This window comes from Kogia breviceps, chromosome 1 (genome assembly GCF_026419965.1).
Source record: "Kogia breviceps isolate mKogBre1 chromosome 1, mKogBre1 haplotype 1, whole genome shotgun sequence".
Lineage (NCBI taxonomy): Eukaryota > Metazoa > Chordata > Mammalia > Artiodactyla > Physeteridae > Kogia > Kogia breviceps.
Genome location: NC_081310.1, coordinates 167,584,048 through 167,599,833, shown reverse-complemented (window position 1 = coordinate 167,599,833; position 15,786 = coordinate 167,584,048). Strand labels below are relative to the sequence as shown.

The 15,786-nt window shown below is 47.1% G+C and overlaps 2 protein-coding genes and 1 long non-coding RNA gene across 8 annotated transcripts in view; 2 read left to right on the top strand and 1 right to left on the bottom strand.

Moving 5' to 3' along the window:
* ERMAP (erythroblast membrane associated protein (Scianna blood group)) overlaps nt 1–11,112 on the top strand; it is a 32,901-nt gene extending 21,789 nt beyond the window's left edge. For both annotated transcript variants that reach the window (XM_067009753.1, XM_059074400.2), the window contains exons 2-10: nt 2,340–2,429; nt 3,161–3,277; nt 3,837–3,869; nt 5,252–5,284; nt 7,078–7,098; nt 7,899–7,919; nt 8,017–8,043; nt 8,151–8,177; nt 10,064–11,112. In XM_067009753.1, coding sequence (XP_066865854.1) covers nt 2,345–2,429; nt 3,161–3,277; nt 3,837–3,869; nt 5,252–5,284; nt 7,078–7,098; nt 7,899–7,919; nt 8,017–8,043; nt 8,151–8,177; nt 10,064–10,788 — 1,089 coding nt within the window. In that variant the 5' untranslated portion in view covers nt 2,340–2,344 and the 3' untranslated portion in view covers nt 10,789–11,112. The remainder of the gene's footprint in view (nt 1–2,339; nt 2,430–3,160; nt 3,278–3,836; nt 3,870–5,251; nt 5,285–7,077; nt 7,099–7,898; nt 7,920–8,016; nt 8,044–8,150; nt 8,178–10,063) is intronic.
* Nucleotides 1,186–14,753, bottom strand: LOC136792279 (uncharacterized). The gene is made up of 3 exons (XR_010835848.1): nt 14,663–14,753; nt 6,197–6,250; nt 1,186–3,254 (listed from the first exon to the last, which is right to left on the bottom strand). It is a non-coding gene; the product is annotated as an uncharacterized lncRNA (long non-coding RNA).
* ZNF691 (zinc finger protein 691) overlaps nt 14,304–15,786 on the top strand; it is a 67,100-nt gene continuing 65,617 nt past the window's right edge. For all 5 annotated transcript variants that reach the window (XM_059074567.2, XM_067009770.1, XM_067009772.1 and 2 more), the window contains exon 1: nt 14,304–14,375. The gene's annotated coding sequence lies outside the window, so the exon portion shown is untranslated. The remainder of the gene's footprint in view (nt 14,376–15,786) is intronic.

The following is a 15,786-nucleotide window of genomic DNA, read 5'->3' as shown; positions in this document are numbered from 1 at the left end:
AATTTTTGGCTGTGTTGGGTCTTCGTTGCTGCGCGCAGGCTTTCTCTAGAGGTAGCGAGCAGGGTTGGGGAGGGCTACTCTTCCTTGGGTGCGTGGGCTTCTCATTACGGTGGCTTCTCGTCGCAGAGCACAGGCTCTAGGCGCGCGGGCTTCAGTAGTTGTGGTGTGTGGGCTCAGTAGTTGTGGCTCGCAGGCTCAGTAGTTGGGGTGCACGGGCTTCGTTGCTCTGCGGCATGTGGGATCTTCCCACAGCTCAAACTCATGTCCCCTGCATTGGCAGGTGGATTCTTAACCACTGCGTCACCAGGGAAGCCCTGCTTTTTTATTCTTAGTATCTGGTGCAGACCATTACACCACATGTCTTCTATGAATGCTCACTATAGCCCTATCTATGAGGTGGGTACTATCATTAACTCCACTTCATGTGTGAATGAGAGGAGACTTGGAGTAAACTAGCCTGTCCAAGGTCACACCAGGGAGGTGATGGCAGAACCAGGGCTTGAACCCAGGCTGACTCTAGAGCCCATCCTCTTAATCACTTAATGAACTATCTGAATCTAGGAAGATGGGGCCCTGGGGGTCTCCTCTTATTAAATTTCAGGCAGCCCTGGTTCAGCTTGCAGTTCCACATCACTCTGGGAGTGGCTACCCAGGTTGTGTTTCAAAAATACTTTCTTATTGAGGGTTTGGGGATTGGGGTAATTCCAGGTCATCCAGGGCCCTGCCTACTTCCACCTTCAACCTTAATTGATAAGGTAGAGAGCCTTTCTCATTTACCTAACTTGTCTTGTTCACTTTCTGAGTAGCTGGTAACCTGCAGGAAAGTGGGTGGGATAGAGGCAAAACAAACAAACAAAAGACAATAACAACAAAACCATCCTAACCGTATTCCTAATCTTACAATGTCCTAGCGTTATGTTACCATTTGCAACATCAGGGGATTAGAGGGGTTGTTATATGCATGCATCATGATTTTTAAACAACAAAGAAAACAATCCTAAAGCAGTGTGCTGTTTGCTGCGACAAAAACGGAACTGGAAATGTGTTCAAAGCTTGAGTCCATCTTCAGTTTCCCCATCTTGCTTTGACTGCCCCACCTCCTCCAAACCCCACTTCGCCATCTTCCAAGACCTGCAGAGATCTGGCCTTATGACTTCCATAAAACTCTCCTCTTTTTTTTTTTTTGTCAGTGCCACGTGGCTCATGGGATCTTAGTTCCCTGACCAGGGATTGAACCCAGCCCCTCTGCAGTGAAAGTGCTAAGTCCTAACCACTGGACTGCCAGGGAATTCCCCAAACCCTCTTCTTTGGAAAGGATTTGAAGTCTTGGAGAGAATGTAAGAGACAGTTTCTCTCTTCCTCAAGTATTTGCATTTGAACTTCAACCCCAGGGGTGGCATGAAAGATTTGTTTCCTGCTCAAGGAATTTCAGACAGTAGCAAGTAGGAGGGGAAAGAGTCGTACAGGAGGGAATCCCTTAGGGTCTCCCTGTGGTTAGTGCACACAGTGACCCACACCTCCCAGGGATATCGTCCTCTTTTAGTTTAGTAATAATAACAACAGGCATATATGACAAGTGTTCTACATGCATCATGTCCTTGAACCCTCACATTTGCCTGTGAAGAAGGTTCCCCATTTATACATTAAGAACTGAAGACCCACAGGTGTCAACTTTCCCAGGGACACAGAACTAGTGCACGGGTGGCGCTAAGACTTGAACCCAGGTCTTTCTAACTCCAGAACCTGAACTTGTAGGATTAGTGCCTCCATAATGAAATGGAGGAACTTCACTGCCTTGGTTTCTTGTTTCTCAAGCATCAAACTTGAAAAGCTGTCAGAGAAGAGCTCCAGGCTACATTGTGGGTTCATGATTGGCTTGCAATAGGCATTTCCCAAGCCTGACCTGGGACACTAAGTGCAAAAAGAAGCCAGTCCTCCCGTGTTTACCTGGCTAGTTCTGGGTATAGGTTCTCATTCTTCTAGACTCCTCCCTGTGCCTTCTAAATCACACTCAGAGTGTCACCCTCCAGTGCTCACTCATGGCATTTATAGACTTAACCATGATGCCAGCCTCTGTGTTGAGCACTTAACTCCTTCAATCCTCACAACGATTCTGCCAGGAGGCACAGTTATTATACCCATTTCAAAGATGGAGAAACTGAGTCCCAGAGACTCAGGCCACATGGAGGTAAGCAGCAGAGCTGGGATTCAATACCTGGCCTGTGACTCCAGAGTGTTCCCAATGCAGCCTCCATCTCTGCCCTACCTCCTGGGTGGTACCCTTTCTCCCATCAAGCTCGCCAACTCTTTCTGATGTCTCCCTGTGTCTGTCCTCCTAGTTTGGATGAAGATGGCAAGTTCCTCAGGCTCCTGGCTCTCCAGATGCTTCATAACACTCGTCTTTCTCCAGTTGCCTTTGCATGTGTCAGGTGAGAGTTTCTGTACCTCTTTTCCTGCCTGGGACATCTGACAAAGGGGTTCCAAGAATAAGGAGGCCAAGCCCAAGGCCTTATTTCTTCTTGGGTGCATGTTCCAGAGGGCAGGCCGGCCTTGGCGAGCCTCAGTCTCTCTCCGGGGGTCACGCAGTGCTGAGCAAGAACTCACATCCAGCTTAGGCTCTTCGCCACTTGTCATAGAGCCTCTTCTGCTGTTAATTTCTTCACTAGTTCTTTCCGTCCTTCTTTCTCTCCTGTCTAGACGTTTGGCTTGCTGCTGTAACACCATAGAAATTGTTTTGCCCCTGCTGATAGGGCTCAGGGCAAAGAGTTTGCTGACTGCTGTTCTATCTCAGAGTGAGAATTTGAAGGGGGAGCAGATGGGTGCTCATGAGAAGACTATAGCAGTTCCTGAGGAAGCACCTCCAGTTCTCCAAAGTCTCGGGCAGGATGAGATTGTGGTTGAGATGCTGAGTTTGACTCATTGTCTTCAGGCAGGACCATTGAAACCAATCCGGAGAGATTAACATCTCACTTTAAAGTCATCCCTGGGTCATCTGGGGTTTGAGTTGCTGAGAGAAGCAGAGAGCCTCACCAGCTTGGCTGGAGGTCTCTCTCAAGGTGATGGAGGCAGTTGAGATGTGCCTGAGTCACCTGCCATTCGAGGTGGGGCCCGTGCCATGGAGAAGCTCTCAGAGGGTGGTCACACGTGGTTTCTGTTTCAGCCCCATCTCCAGGGAGGTTCTCCTCGTCAGCAGTGGCTCTTGCTGTGATCCTGCCTGTCCTGGGGATTTTCATCGTGGTGGGCATTTACATCATCTGGAAGCAAAGAAGGTCAAAAGGTAACTAAGTGGTAAGGACGCCCAGGCTGGCAGGAATTGGTACTGCAGCCTCTCTAGGAAAAGGCTGGGAGGAAGCAGACATAGACCTAACAGTTATCCATAGGTTGTCTGGGAGAAAACTGGTAGAGCTGTGTTCTGGGGACCCACATTGAAGAGAGGATCAAAGAAAGTGCAGAAAGCTCCTGGGCAGAGCTGTGAATTAATTAGAAGACTGGCATCATGCCAGTCTTCTAATTAATTAAGAAATCCAATCATATCCATTGGATAAAACCCTCATGAATATGGTTGCATTTCATATCCATTGGATAAAACCCTCATTAATATGGTTGCATTTCATGGCTCGCAGGGTTGCCAAGGACCTTGAAAGTCACATAACTGAACACTCCTTTCCCTGTCTGATGGTTTGAAGACCCACTAATCCTTTCTAATGGTCACACACCCACAGCGACAAGAAGCAAAGTCCTGCTCAGGCAGCTTGCGGTCCCTTGGACAGCTCTGCCTGTTAGAAAAGGCCCTTCCTTAAGCCGAACTGACACCTCTCTCTCTCTCTCCCTTCCAGAGAGGCTTCTCTATGAACATGCAATGGAGGTAGGTGAGTGTCCTGGGCTGGGCAGGTATGTCTCTCCATTTTGTTCATTTTTGTGTCCCCAGGGCCCACTAATCTAAATTCCAGAACTGAAGGTCCCAGCATCTGCTGGGTGGTGATGGTGGTGGTGGTGTCAAAACCTGTCGTTCCCAGTTTCTGCTGACTCTTCCTTGTAATAGCTTGCCTTCCAGTGGGTTTGGTGATTTTGTCTCTGAGCTCATGGCTTGATCTTATCCTGGGGGAGTCATGTAGGTCTAAGGTAGGGGACCCGTTTCGTCATTCAACAAATAATTGATCATTCTCTGCTAAGTGGTGCAGACTATACCAGATGCTGGGGACACAACAGTGAGTGAAAGCGGACACGGACTTTGCCTTCTTGGAACCTTCCGTCTAGTCAGGGAGGTATACGTGCCTTAAATAATTACACAAATAAATGTGTACAAAAGCCACAAAAGGAAGTTCTGAAGGCTGGGAAGACGGTGACTGGGTGGAACCAACCAAACTTCAGGGATGGAAGAGGAGTTTCCAGATGATGTTCCCAGTGATGTTTGATCTGGAAGACGGACAGGCATCGGGGAGGAGGGAATAGGAAACCAGCCACAGCAGAACAGCTTGAGAAAGAAACATGGTGCAAAAGGGAGGGGAGGGCTTCCCCGGTGGCGCAGTGGTTAAGAACCCACCTGCCAATGCAGGGGACACGGTTTCGATCCCTGGTCTGGGAAGATCCCACATGCCGCGGAGCAACTAAGCCCGTGCGCCACAGCTACTGGGCCTGCACTCTAGAGCCCGCGAGCCACAACTACTGAGCCTGAGTGCCACAACTACTGAAGCCCATGCACCTAAAGCCCGTGCTCCATGACAAGAGAAACCAGTGCCATGAGAAGCCCGCGCACCTCAACGAAGAGTAGCCCCGGCTTGCCGCAACTAGAGAAAGCCCGCGCATAGCAACAAAGACCCAATGCAACCAAAAATAAATAATAAATAAATAAATTTTTTTTTTAAAAGTGAGGGGAAATGTGGCAGAAGGTGCTGCTGCAGACTTAGGCGGGGACCAGCATGTGAGGCCTTGCAGATCCCATGAAGGGTTTTCGTCTTTCCCCTCGGAGCTGTGGAGAAGCTGCGAATGGGCTATCCTGACCAGAATTGTGCTTCCAGAAAGCTCTCTCTGGCTGCTCTGTTGAGAGGAGACCAGAGGGGGCGAAACAGAATTTGAGGGCAATTTGGGCTGCTCATTCTGGCATCTAAATGAGAGAGATGAGGGCCCGGATCAGGGAGGTGGAGGTGGAGATAGAGGGGGACAGGTTCAAGAGCCCATAAATTCAATAGGAAGCAGGGACCCTCAAGGTCGTGGCACGGAATCTCATTTTCTTTTACTTTTCTTCCCCTAGAAAATCTTCTCTCAGACCATGCAAAAGAAAAAGGTAATTATATATATAGAATAAGGGATAGGGAACAAATAACATTTTTTCTCCTACATAAATGCTGATGGTTGTTATACATACAATATATATGTGGGGTGTATGTGTATAAACACACACACACACCCCACATATATATTCTCTGTTAATACCATTGGAATTTATTTTCTAATATCAAGGGGTTATAGGGTTGGTAGCAGTGGCCAAAGGGATCCCTGGGGTCAAAATTCATAGGTTCCTTCATTGGCTTTCCCACCAATAACCTAAAAAGAAGATCCATATACAATTTTAACATATATTAAAATGGTATTATAGGAAGATCTATACAATCTTTGCATTGAGAGAGGTGGTGTGATACAGTGGGAGGGGCATAGGCTCTGGAGTCAGCAGCACCTGGCTCAGATCTGCCACATACTTGTTGGGTTAAGTCGCTTTACTGCTCTGAGCTTTGGTTTCCTCATCTGTAAAATGGGGATAATAGATCTCTTCACCAGATTATTTTCAGGATTAAAAGAGACAACTTAAAAAAAAACCCCACAAAACTCCTACTACAGTGCCTGAAACCTTACCCTTATTGCCATTTTGTCTTCATTAATTGAATGTTTGCTGTGGGCCACTGAGGGTAAAAGACAGACACCCCAGATACCAAAAAGCAGGTGGGGCTCTGCCCTCTGAAAGTCTGGTTGGAAAGACGAGTCACTGGCTCAGAAATGGCTCCACGTGCAGCGATTTCAGCATCTCCTCCCTTCCCCCCTCACATCTGCTCCAGGTTAGTTAAAGCATGGGGGTGCACACCTCAGGGACACAACGACCGTCGTGTCCTAGAAGGGAAGAAACAGTGTGGTGTAGTGGGGAAGGCCTCCAACTAGGAATCAGACAGACTTGGGTTTGAATCCTGCCTCCTTGGCCACTTACCAGCTGGATAATCTGGATAAATTTCCATGTCCCTCTGAGCCTCAGACCGCCACTCTGTAAAATGGGAATAATAATTATATGCACCTCATATTGTCGAGCGGATTCAGGGCCTACGACATAAAAACAGGACACACTGAATGGAGGCTGTTGGTAGTGGGAATGGTAAAAATAAACCGTTATCTTGTTAGGGGCCATATCATATTCAGCTTCACTGCCCCAATGCCCAACACCTAACATATGCCCAGCCCTTAGCCCAGGGCCTGGCAGTGAACTCAAATGTATAATTTCAACTCTGTGGCAGGGCCAGTGCTAAGGGGAAATGTGGGCAGATGACCCTTCCAGAGAGGCTGCAAGTACTCCCCCAAAGCACAGAAGCATATGCACATGTCCCAGACCTTCTGGGGTCTCCAAATTTGTGTTTCTCTACAGTACTTCAGCGGGGTGGGGGGAGGTTAGTGTAGAGAATAACAGCGCACATCAGTAAGTCAATGGTAGGCCTTCAGTTAGTTTTACACCATAGATATTATAAACAGTTATAAAAGGGCGGCAAGGCATACACTCATGGACATTCGTTTACAAACATACTGGAAACACTCATATGAACAGCGGAAATGAAACCAGACAGACAAAAGGAAGGAAAGAGGAACCAAAGTCAGGGTGGTGCAGGTCATCTGGGAAGTGGCACCAGCACCGGTGAATTCTCCAGTCTGCCGTTAGGGGGATGTGACTGTACTGGGGGCTGATAGGATTGTCATCATTCTTTCCGCCGGGGGTGGGGTTTGGGGGCTGGGGGGCGTGGGGGTGGAGTGATGAGACTTCCTGGGCCCTGGGGATAAAGCGGCAGGATCTGCTCACTTGTGCCTCTTTCTCTGTTTTTTTAGGACGTCTCTATAAAGCCCTCAGTAAGTCCTGCTCCTCATCCGTGCCACAAACCTCCTTCTGCTGACATCTTTGCTTTATGATGAGAGTCTCAGATTCACCTCCTGGGGCAGAAGAGAGGGGGCAAGGATACTTCAAGCATGAGGGTTGGGAATTTCCTGGCTCCCTAAGGCCTCTTTTCCCTCAAATATTCTGTGCTCCTCTTCCCTGCACAATTGTTATGTAGTCTCTAAATGGGAAATGTTTTAGCAAGAAGAGAGATGCCTTCCATAGGTGAAGACATCTGAGAGACGCTTCTATCACTCAGGCATGACGTTCCCTTCGCTGGGATCCAAGGTAGATGGATCCTCATTCAACTGAATATGTGGAACAGTGCTTTTCCACCTGTTCACGTGTGAGAACCTCTTCATAACAACAACCACCCCAAATCCTCAGACATGTGATATGTCTATTTGATTTTACTTTGAGAAAATATGCATAAGAAAATCTAATGGAAATTAGTAATAGTTTTAAATGAACTTATATTTTATTCTTCTCCCACATCTACATACGTTTATGTTACCATCACTTACATGTGTGAGATGTGTTGTTGATTCAATCTGCAAGTCAGGTTTGGCTCCCATAGGGACTCGTTGACCCTCTGCAGTATCTCTGGGGACCCCAGGACCATGGCTGGGAGCCATTGCTGTTGGAAACCCTGTCATGGGGCAAGTTCAGGATACTGCTAGTGGGGATGTGCTCTGGGAATGCAGTTGGGATGGGACTGGAGCATCACAGGCATGTACAAGCCCTCATTCTGATTTGTCAAATTGCTATTCTTTAGAGAAACTCCGGCGTGAACTGAGTAAGTTCCCCTGTTCTTATAACTTCTATACCAACTTATCTCCTGTTGATTCTATGTTTCCAGTGAAAGCTCACTCCCCTTGTTTCTTCTTTTGTAGAGTTGAAGAGAGCTGCAGCAAACTCAGGTGAGGTGCACTCTCCCTGTCCCCCCACTCTACCTGCCCCCACTCCACCTGCACCAGGAGGTCTCCATTTCTCCATCACTTTAACAATCCCTTTTTCTGTCTTTCAGGCTGGAGAAGGGCCCGGCTACACTTTGGTAAGTTACACCAGTTTAATGGATCCACATTTCAGAGCCCTTTGCTCTGTTCCTTTGGAAGGCAGACTGTAATTTAAAAAAAAAATTTAAGTCAAATCTGTTTATCTGCTTATCAAATTTTAAAAACCTTTGATTCAGAAAGTCTCCCTTCTTTTAGAATACTGATAAATATTTGGTTCACTCTTCTTATGGGTTTTCTATGATTTTTGAGATTTTTCTTAAGTTCATTGGTTATTTGTATTTTATCTTTTTGGCTTGTCTGCGCCTGTCCTATTCTGGCTACTTTTCGATTTGTGGGGACTTTTTCTATATTAACTCTTGGTCCTATTTTTCACAAAATATTTTTCTGAGTTTTTCATTTGCATGTTAATTTCCTCATTGTATATATATATATATATATATATTTTTTTTTTTTTTTTGGATGCATGAGTGTTTTATTTTTCTGTAGTCCAATCTATTCATCTTTTCCTGTGTAGTCTTTTCTGTGCTTTCAGGTTGACAAGTCCTTCCTTTCCCGTTGTTGGATAGATAGATAGCCAGTGTTCCTGTCTCTTCTTTCTACGCATCTTCCACATCTTTCTTTCTCTGAAAATCAGTTTCCTTGGGGGGTGGTGATTCTCAGAGAAGGGAGTGAGTTGGACAGATGCCTCAACAATGTAGACTACAAAAAGTTTTCATAGTTTTATTCAAAAAGACTTGCACATCTCTTTTCAATTGTTTTCTAGTTTGCATGTTTTGCTGCTGTTTGAACGAGACCTGTTATTTTCACTGCTCTGCAGTCCTTCTCCATTTTGCAAGCTGCTCATCTCCCTTCCATTCACAGGGTCTTCCTTCAGGCAGGAAAAATATAATCCATGAGTTGGCCACTTGAGAAAACACCGGGTCACGTTGGTTGGAATTCTGGGAACTTACAAACACTTTTCACTCTCACAGTCTGACTCATTCCCACTACTTTGACCGAGTACACATTTCATGTATTTAACTCTCCAAGAAGAGCCTGTTTTCCGTACTTGGGGAAGGAGGGAGACTCATTGTGACCCTCATAATCCACAATTTTAAGGAAGAATCCATCTCTCTATTTTAACATTTTTTATTTTATTTATTTTTGGCTGCGTTGGGTCTTTGTTGCTGCGTGTGGGCTTTCTCTAGTTGCAGCAAGCAGGGGCTACTCTTCATTGCAGTGTGCGGGCTTCTCATCGTGGTGGCTTCTCTTGTTGCAGAGCATGGGCTCTAGGGCACACAGGCTTCAGTAGTTGTGGCATGCAGCCTCAGTAGTTGTAGCACACAGGCTCAGTAGTTGTGGCTTGTGGGTTCTAGAGCGCAGGCTCAGTCATTGTGGCACACGGGCTTAGCTGCTCCACAGCATGTGGGATCTTCCTGGACCAGGGATCGAACCATGCCCCCTGCATTGGCAGGCGGATTCTTAACCACTGCGCCACCAGGGAAGTCTCTCTATAGTACCATGTTAAAATGATAATTATAAGCAATAATTTTAGCTAAGAAAATGAGCGGTCACACACTCACTGTGTGAACAAGGCACTATCTCATGCATTCGCTCATCAAATCTGCACAACAGCATGTTTATTATCATGCATTAGATTCCTTTGGACCAGCAAAGACAAAGGCAGTATTTCCTAAGGATTCAGGCAGCTTCACGGATGGGTGAGAAATGTTTTCCTCTTTTACTTAGTAGACCACCAGCAGATCTAGGAGACTGGAAGACAGTTTTCTTTAGTTCCAGGACATGTGAAGGTGAGGGCACCATAAACTAAAATGGGCCGATGACAGTGGTTGCAGACCGAGGGGTGATTATTCCCTCCAAAGCTACTCAAAGATCCCTTGAGACCTAGCCGTCTCAAACCTCACCTCTCTGTGACTCTCTGCAGTGACGGTGACCCTGGACCCAGACACAGCGCATCCCAAACTCATCCTGTCTGAGGACCGCAGGTGTGTGAAGCTTGGAGACACAAGGCAGCCTGTGCCCAACAACCCTCAGCGATTTGACTTCGTCGTCAGTGTCCTGGGCTCTGAGTACTTCATAGCTGGCTGTCACTACTGGGAGGTGTCTGTGGCAGACAAGACCAAATGGGCCCTGGGGGTGTGTAGTGAGTCAGTGAGCAGGAAGGGGAAGGTCACTGCCTCGCCCGCCAATGGACACTGGCTCCTGCGACAGAATCGCAGGAATGAGTACGAGGCCCTAACATCCCCGCAGACCTCCTTCCGCCTGAAAGAGCCCCCGCGGTGTGTGGGGATTTTTCTGGACTATGAAGCAGGAGTCATTTCCTTCTACAACGTGACCAACCAGTCCCACATCTTTACTTTCACCCACAGTTTCGCTGGCCCCCTTCGCCCTTTCTTTGAACCTTGCCTTCATGATGGAGGGAGAAACATGGCACCTCTAATCATCTGTTCTAAACTCCAAAAACCGGAAGAATCAACTGTCCCCAAGCCAGAAGAAAACGGCCTTGCTAATGGAGATGTGGCCCTGCAGGTGGACCCTTTTCTGCTCCCCGCTCAGGCACCAGAGCGCCTCCCACTCACAGATATGATCCTGTCCTGGCCCTCTGACATTGGCCCAGCCCTTCAGGGGCTCAAGGTTCCTTCTTTTTAGGGATGAGCTTCATCAGCTGCTCCCCGGACCCTCCAGCCCAGTGCCCTGGATTTTAGTCTCTTGGCCTAACAACCTGATTCTGGACCGTCTCTCCTCCTTTCCCCCAACCCAGGACCCTTTGTGGTTTCTCTTGTACCAACTTTCTCCCAGGGCTCAGTTCTAAACCATGTCTTCCTCCTGGGGACTTGAAGTTTGCATTGCCCTGGAAGAATTCTTGAAACCAAATGATGGGAATTCCCTGGCAGTCCAGTGGTTAGGACTCCATGCTTTCACTTCTGAGGGCCCAGGTTCAATCCCCGGTTGGTGAACTAAGATTCCACAAGCTGTGTGGTGTGAGCAAAAAAAAAAAAAAAAAAAAAAAACGGGAGGAAAACCAAATGAACAATCAGATTAGGTTTAGGTGGTGGTGTTGAATGTGTGTCACCGAGATACAGGGGCTCTTTACTCGAGGGGCTGTTTAAAAGCACTTCATCCTGCCTCATCCTGCACTCAGGCTTGTAGTTATGAAGTTATGATGACCAGTACTGATTTCTTACTTATCCTGTCAAGAACTGCTTTTCTCCTTTTCTCTGTTCAGGCCTCTAGCCCCCATAGCCAGCTTTTTAAAAGTAAACATGTTTTGGATCACACCACACTCTTCCTTCTTTCTTCTGGAATATAGGGCAGAAGGCCAGAGGAATTAAAAAAAAAAAAAAAGCCACCCTTTTCTATTTCCTTGATGCTGTTTACAGCATAGTTTGATGACATTCAGTGCTAATGTACATGTTTTCAAAGCTAACTTGGTGATAACCAGGTATGGGGACTTTAAACGTGGTAGCCATAATCCTGAAAAAACCTCAGGAGCGCAGTCAGGAAGCTGGGAGGTATGGCTTCAAACTGAGCAGCTCAGCTGTGTGTGGCCTTGAAAAGGCAGCAGTGGGTTAGGCCATCTGTTGCACTGGCCTTTTTGAATCCCCTCTGGGGTTCAGAGAGGCCCAGCTAGAAAAAGTGGCAGTTTTAACCACCAGTGTAGAAGCTTTTGTTCTATAAGACCATAATATTGGAAAACTTGACTATTTGTGAATCAAACAGCCCTTAGATCAGAGAGTATTGATCTCACATAGGAAGTTGGTAGACCAGGTGTGAGGATAAAATAATGAACTTGCTTTTTTGGTGTGGGTTTCAGAAAGAACCCTAATCACTCTCAAGTCACACCACATATGTGATCTGACCTCTTTGTGGTGATGTTGGCTATCAGTCTGCAGATGGGTACACAGTTCTGCCCAACAGAAAGTGGCTCTATCTGTCTGTCAGACATTCTCTTAGTGCCTATATTAGGGTTCTCCAGAGAAACAGAATATATATTTTATATGTGTGTATACAGACACACACACACAGTAGGAAGAATATATATATTTATTTATTATAAGGAATTTGCTCATACCATTATGGAGGCTGGCAAGTCCCAAGATCTGCAGGGTTAGTCAGCAAGTTGGAGGCCCAGGTGAGCCAATGGTTTAGTTCCCATCCAAGTCTGAAGGCCCAAGACCCAGGAGATCCCATGGTGTAATTCCAGTTTAAAGGCTGACAGACTTAAGACCCAGGAAAAACCAATATTTCAGTTTGAGTCTAAAGTAGGAAAAAGGTTGATGACTCAGTCTGAAGGCTGTCAAGCAGGAAGAATTCTTTCTGACTTAAGGGATGGTCAGCTATTTGGTTCCATTAGTCCTTCAACTGATTGGATCAGGCCCACCCACATTAGGGAGAGCAATTTGCTTTATTCAATCTGCCATTTTAAATGTTAATCTCATCTAAAACCCCTAAAGAAATACTCAGAATAATGTTTGACCAAATATCTGGGCACCCTATGGCCCAGGCAAATTAACTATCACAGCTCCTGAATGGAACTGTTTGCTTTTGTACAGTCCTTAAATAAAAGTTTGTTATTTGTTGTTTGGCATGCTCTTATTTTCACTGTGAATGAGAAGTTGTGGGGAAAGGCTTTGGGCTGGTAAGAGAAGAGCACATTATGGGATTGGCTTTGAACAGCCTTGATTCCACCCATGCAAGCTTTAACCACAGTTAAAAATAAAGCCACAGTTTTATTTCTGCATCTGCCTTCTCAGTATTTCATTTATATCAGTTTATAAAGTGATAGCATGTATGGGGTACTTACATTTCACTCATCCATATTAAATTTCAAACATACTTTTGTGAATATCCCAGTCTTAAAATTCACATTATTCACATTGGCTGCTCCCAAGGAAACTTACCAGCAGGAAGGAGAACTGACATTTATGGAGGCAGAAGCATTACATATGTTAACTCTTTTTCTTCTTCTTTTTTTGGGGGGCTGCAGTGCACTGCATGCAGGCCAGACCAGGGATTGAACCCATGCCTCCTGCAGTTGAAGCGTGGAGTCTTAACCACTGGACCGGCAGGGAAGTCCTGACTCATTTAATCCTTACAATAAGGAAATAATCCTCTAAATGGCTAGGTAGTAGAACTGGGAGCATAAATCTAGTGTATCTAGCTCTGAAGACAATACCGTTTTCTTTTGCACTGAAATACCTTGAAGATATGAGAGGCGTGTAGAATTTTAGCATACATATTTGATTAGACTTCTTTTTTTAAAGTTAAACCTGAAAAAAAAAATCCTAATCCTGGATATGCCTTAGTGGTCTTGTTGTGTCTGAACTGATGAACAACAGTCAGGTTTAATTAAATAGCACTCAGAAAAAACCCTGTGCAGGGGCTTTGGGAAACCAGAGGTGGTTCCTCAGACAGAGAACATTTAGCTTCTCTGACAAATGTATTGGATTAGTTGATCTTTGAACTCCCCTCCAGGGAGAGGGACAAATTAGGAGTATGGGATTAACAGATACAAACTAGTATTCAAAACATAGATAGGCTACAGGGACTTACTGTATCATACAGGGAATTATACACAATATCTTGTAATAACCTATATAATGGAATATAATCTGCAAACAACTACCCCAAATCACTATGCTGTACACCTGAAACTAACACAATATTGTAAATCAACTATACATCAATATAAATAAATAGACTCCCTTCCAGTTCCACAATCCTTTGACTGTAAATTATAAACCTCCAGTGAGGCGCGGGACTCTGGCTTCGAGGAAGGTCTACAGGACCATCAGGGGTCGCCAACTCAGAGTAATGAAGCAGCTCTGAATTCATAACCCCTTGGAGGTCAAGTAGGTTAGCTCTACATATTCTACAACTTTCCAGACCGGTGGCCCTGCACGTTGGGCTTTTAACGCCAGAGCGCAGAAGGAAATCCGACGACCTTAGAGGGAATCCAGTCTCCACCACTAAATTCTAAACTCAAATTTCTTCTCTGCGGCTACCATCTTCCATAGGACTACAACTCCCAGCAGGCCACGCCCGAGGCCAAAACTTACTGGCGGCCCTGCCCGGGTTTCTTGCGTTGTGGCAGCCAGTACAGCCAATAGCAAGGAAGGGCAACCCTCAGGAACCAGTCCTGGAGAGGCAGGGCGGATCCTTTCAGGGTTCCGGTTCCGACTCCTTCCCCCGGTCGCCCGAGGCGGTGCTGTCCCTGACCGTACGGCTGGAGCTAGGTTGGTCGGCGTCGGGCCCGGGGTAGCGGTTGCGGGGGGGGGGGGGGGGGGGTGCGCATGGCGTCGCGGGGAACTCTAAACGTGGCCCCTTCCCTCTCACCGGGCAGTTGGGGCTGTGGCTTTGCTCCCTGGACCCAGTGGGGAGCAAACGGGGCCCTGGGGTCTCTCCGCCCTAACTCCTGACCCCTTCCCCCGGCCTGCACGACCAGGCTGCTGACCCCAAGCCCCTACCTTCCTGCCCTTCTGTTGGCCTTTGAGTAGTCCAGCCCCGCTTCCACTGACCATACCTTTGGGGTCAGCTTCTCCTTTTCTCCCACCGCTCCGGCCCCAATCCCGCCGGCAAGTCTGAACCCAGCTCCTGTGCTCTAGAACGCTCGTGCCCTCAGACTCCGCCCCAGTGCACACGACCCGGCCTCTTGGGCCGGGTGTCCTGACCAGTCTCCTGGGACCCTCGGACTCTTTTGGTCCTTCTCTATCTCTCACCCCTTATCCACCTCTCCTGTACAATTCCCAGTTCTTTAACACAGTTTCCCTGATCCTTCCCAGCTCCTCTCTCCCCTTCCTCCCCCCCAGCTCTCGACTTGATCCTAACGACCCCGAACTTCGACCCTTCAGACCGCTTTCCAGCTTGGCCTCTTCCGTCTCACCCAGGCCTTTGGCCTTCAGCATCTGAGATCAACAACCCCACCTTCTTGGCGTTAACTCCTTAGACCTGGCTCCTTTTCCACTGCCTCAGTCCCTTCCACCCTCCCTGTACCTCTGAGCCTCCTGGGAAGACAAGCCCCATGGGCCCCTTTCTCTGAAATCTCTGAAATGTAATATGTAAGAGCCTCTTTATCTGCCACTGTCTTCTCAGTAGATGGTGGGCTCCCCATCTCGGTTCAGTCCCAATGTTGCTCACCCATCCTGCAAATCCTAGCTCAAAGACCACCTTTTCCGTCAAGCTGCTCATCTCTGATCTCTTCAAGGAGATATGCCTGTGTCATCAGAACTATCGTGGCACTGTTCCTTCTTTCCTTTCTTCCTTCCCTCTTTCTCTCCTCTTCCTCCGATACTGGTGTAGTGCTTAAAAGCACTGGCTTTGGAGTGATGGGCATGGCTCGCAGTTCGGCCACTCACTTGCTGTGTGCCCTTGGGCAAATTACAATTTCCCTGCTTCCACTGGAACTTAACCTTCTACACTGTATGAGTTTCTGGAGTTCATGGCCTATTTCACTGCACTGTACCATAAACTCTTTTAGGGTGGTGACTATAATCTTAAATCTTTTTGCTCTTTTTTGACCCAGCATTCAGCCCTGGGTAGAGTCAGAGCTTGGTATATTGTGGGTTCTCAGGATAGCAGGATTGGTAGTGAGTGGAGGCCACGTAGCTCATTGCATTAAAGACAGATGGTGGAGTCCTAGGTGTGATG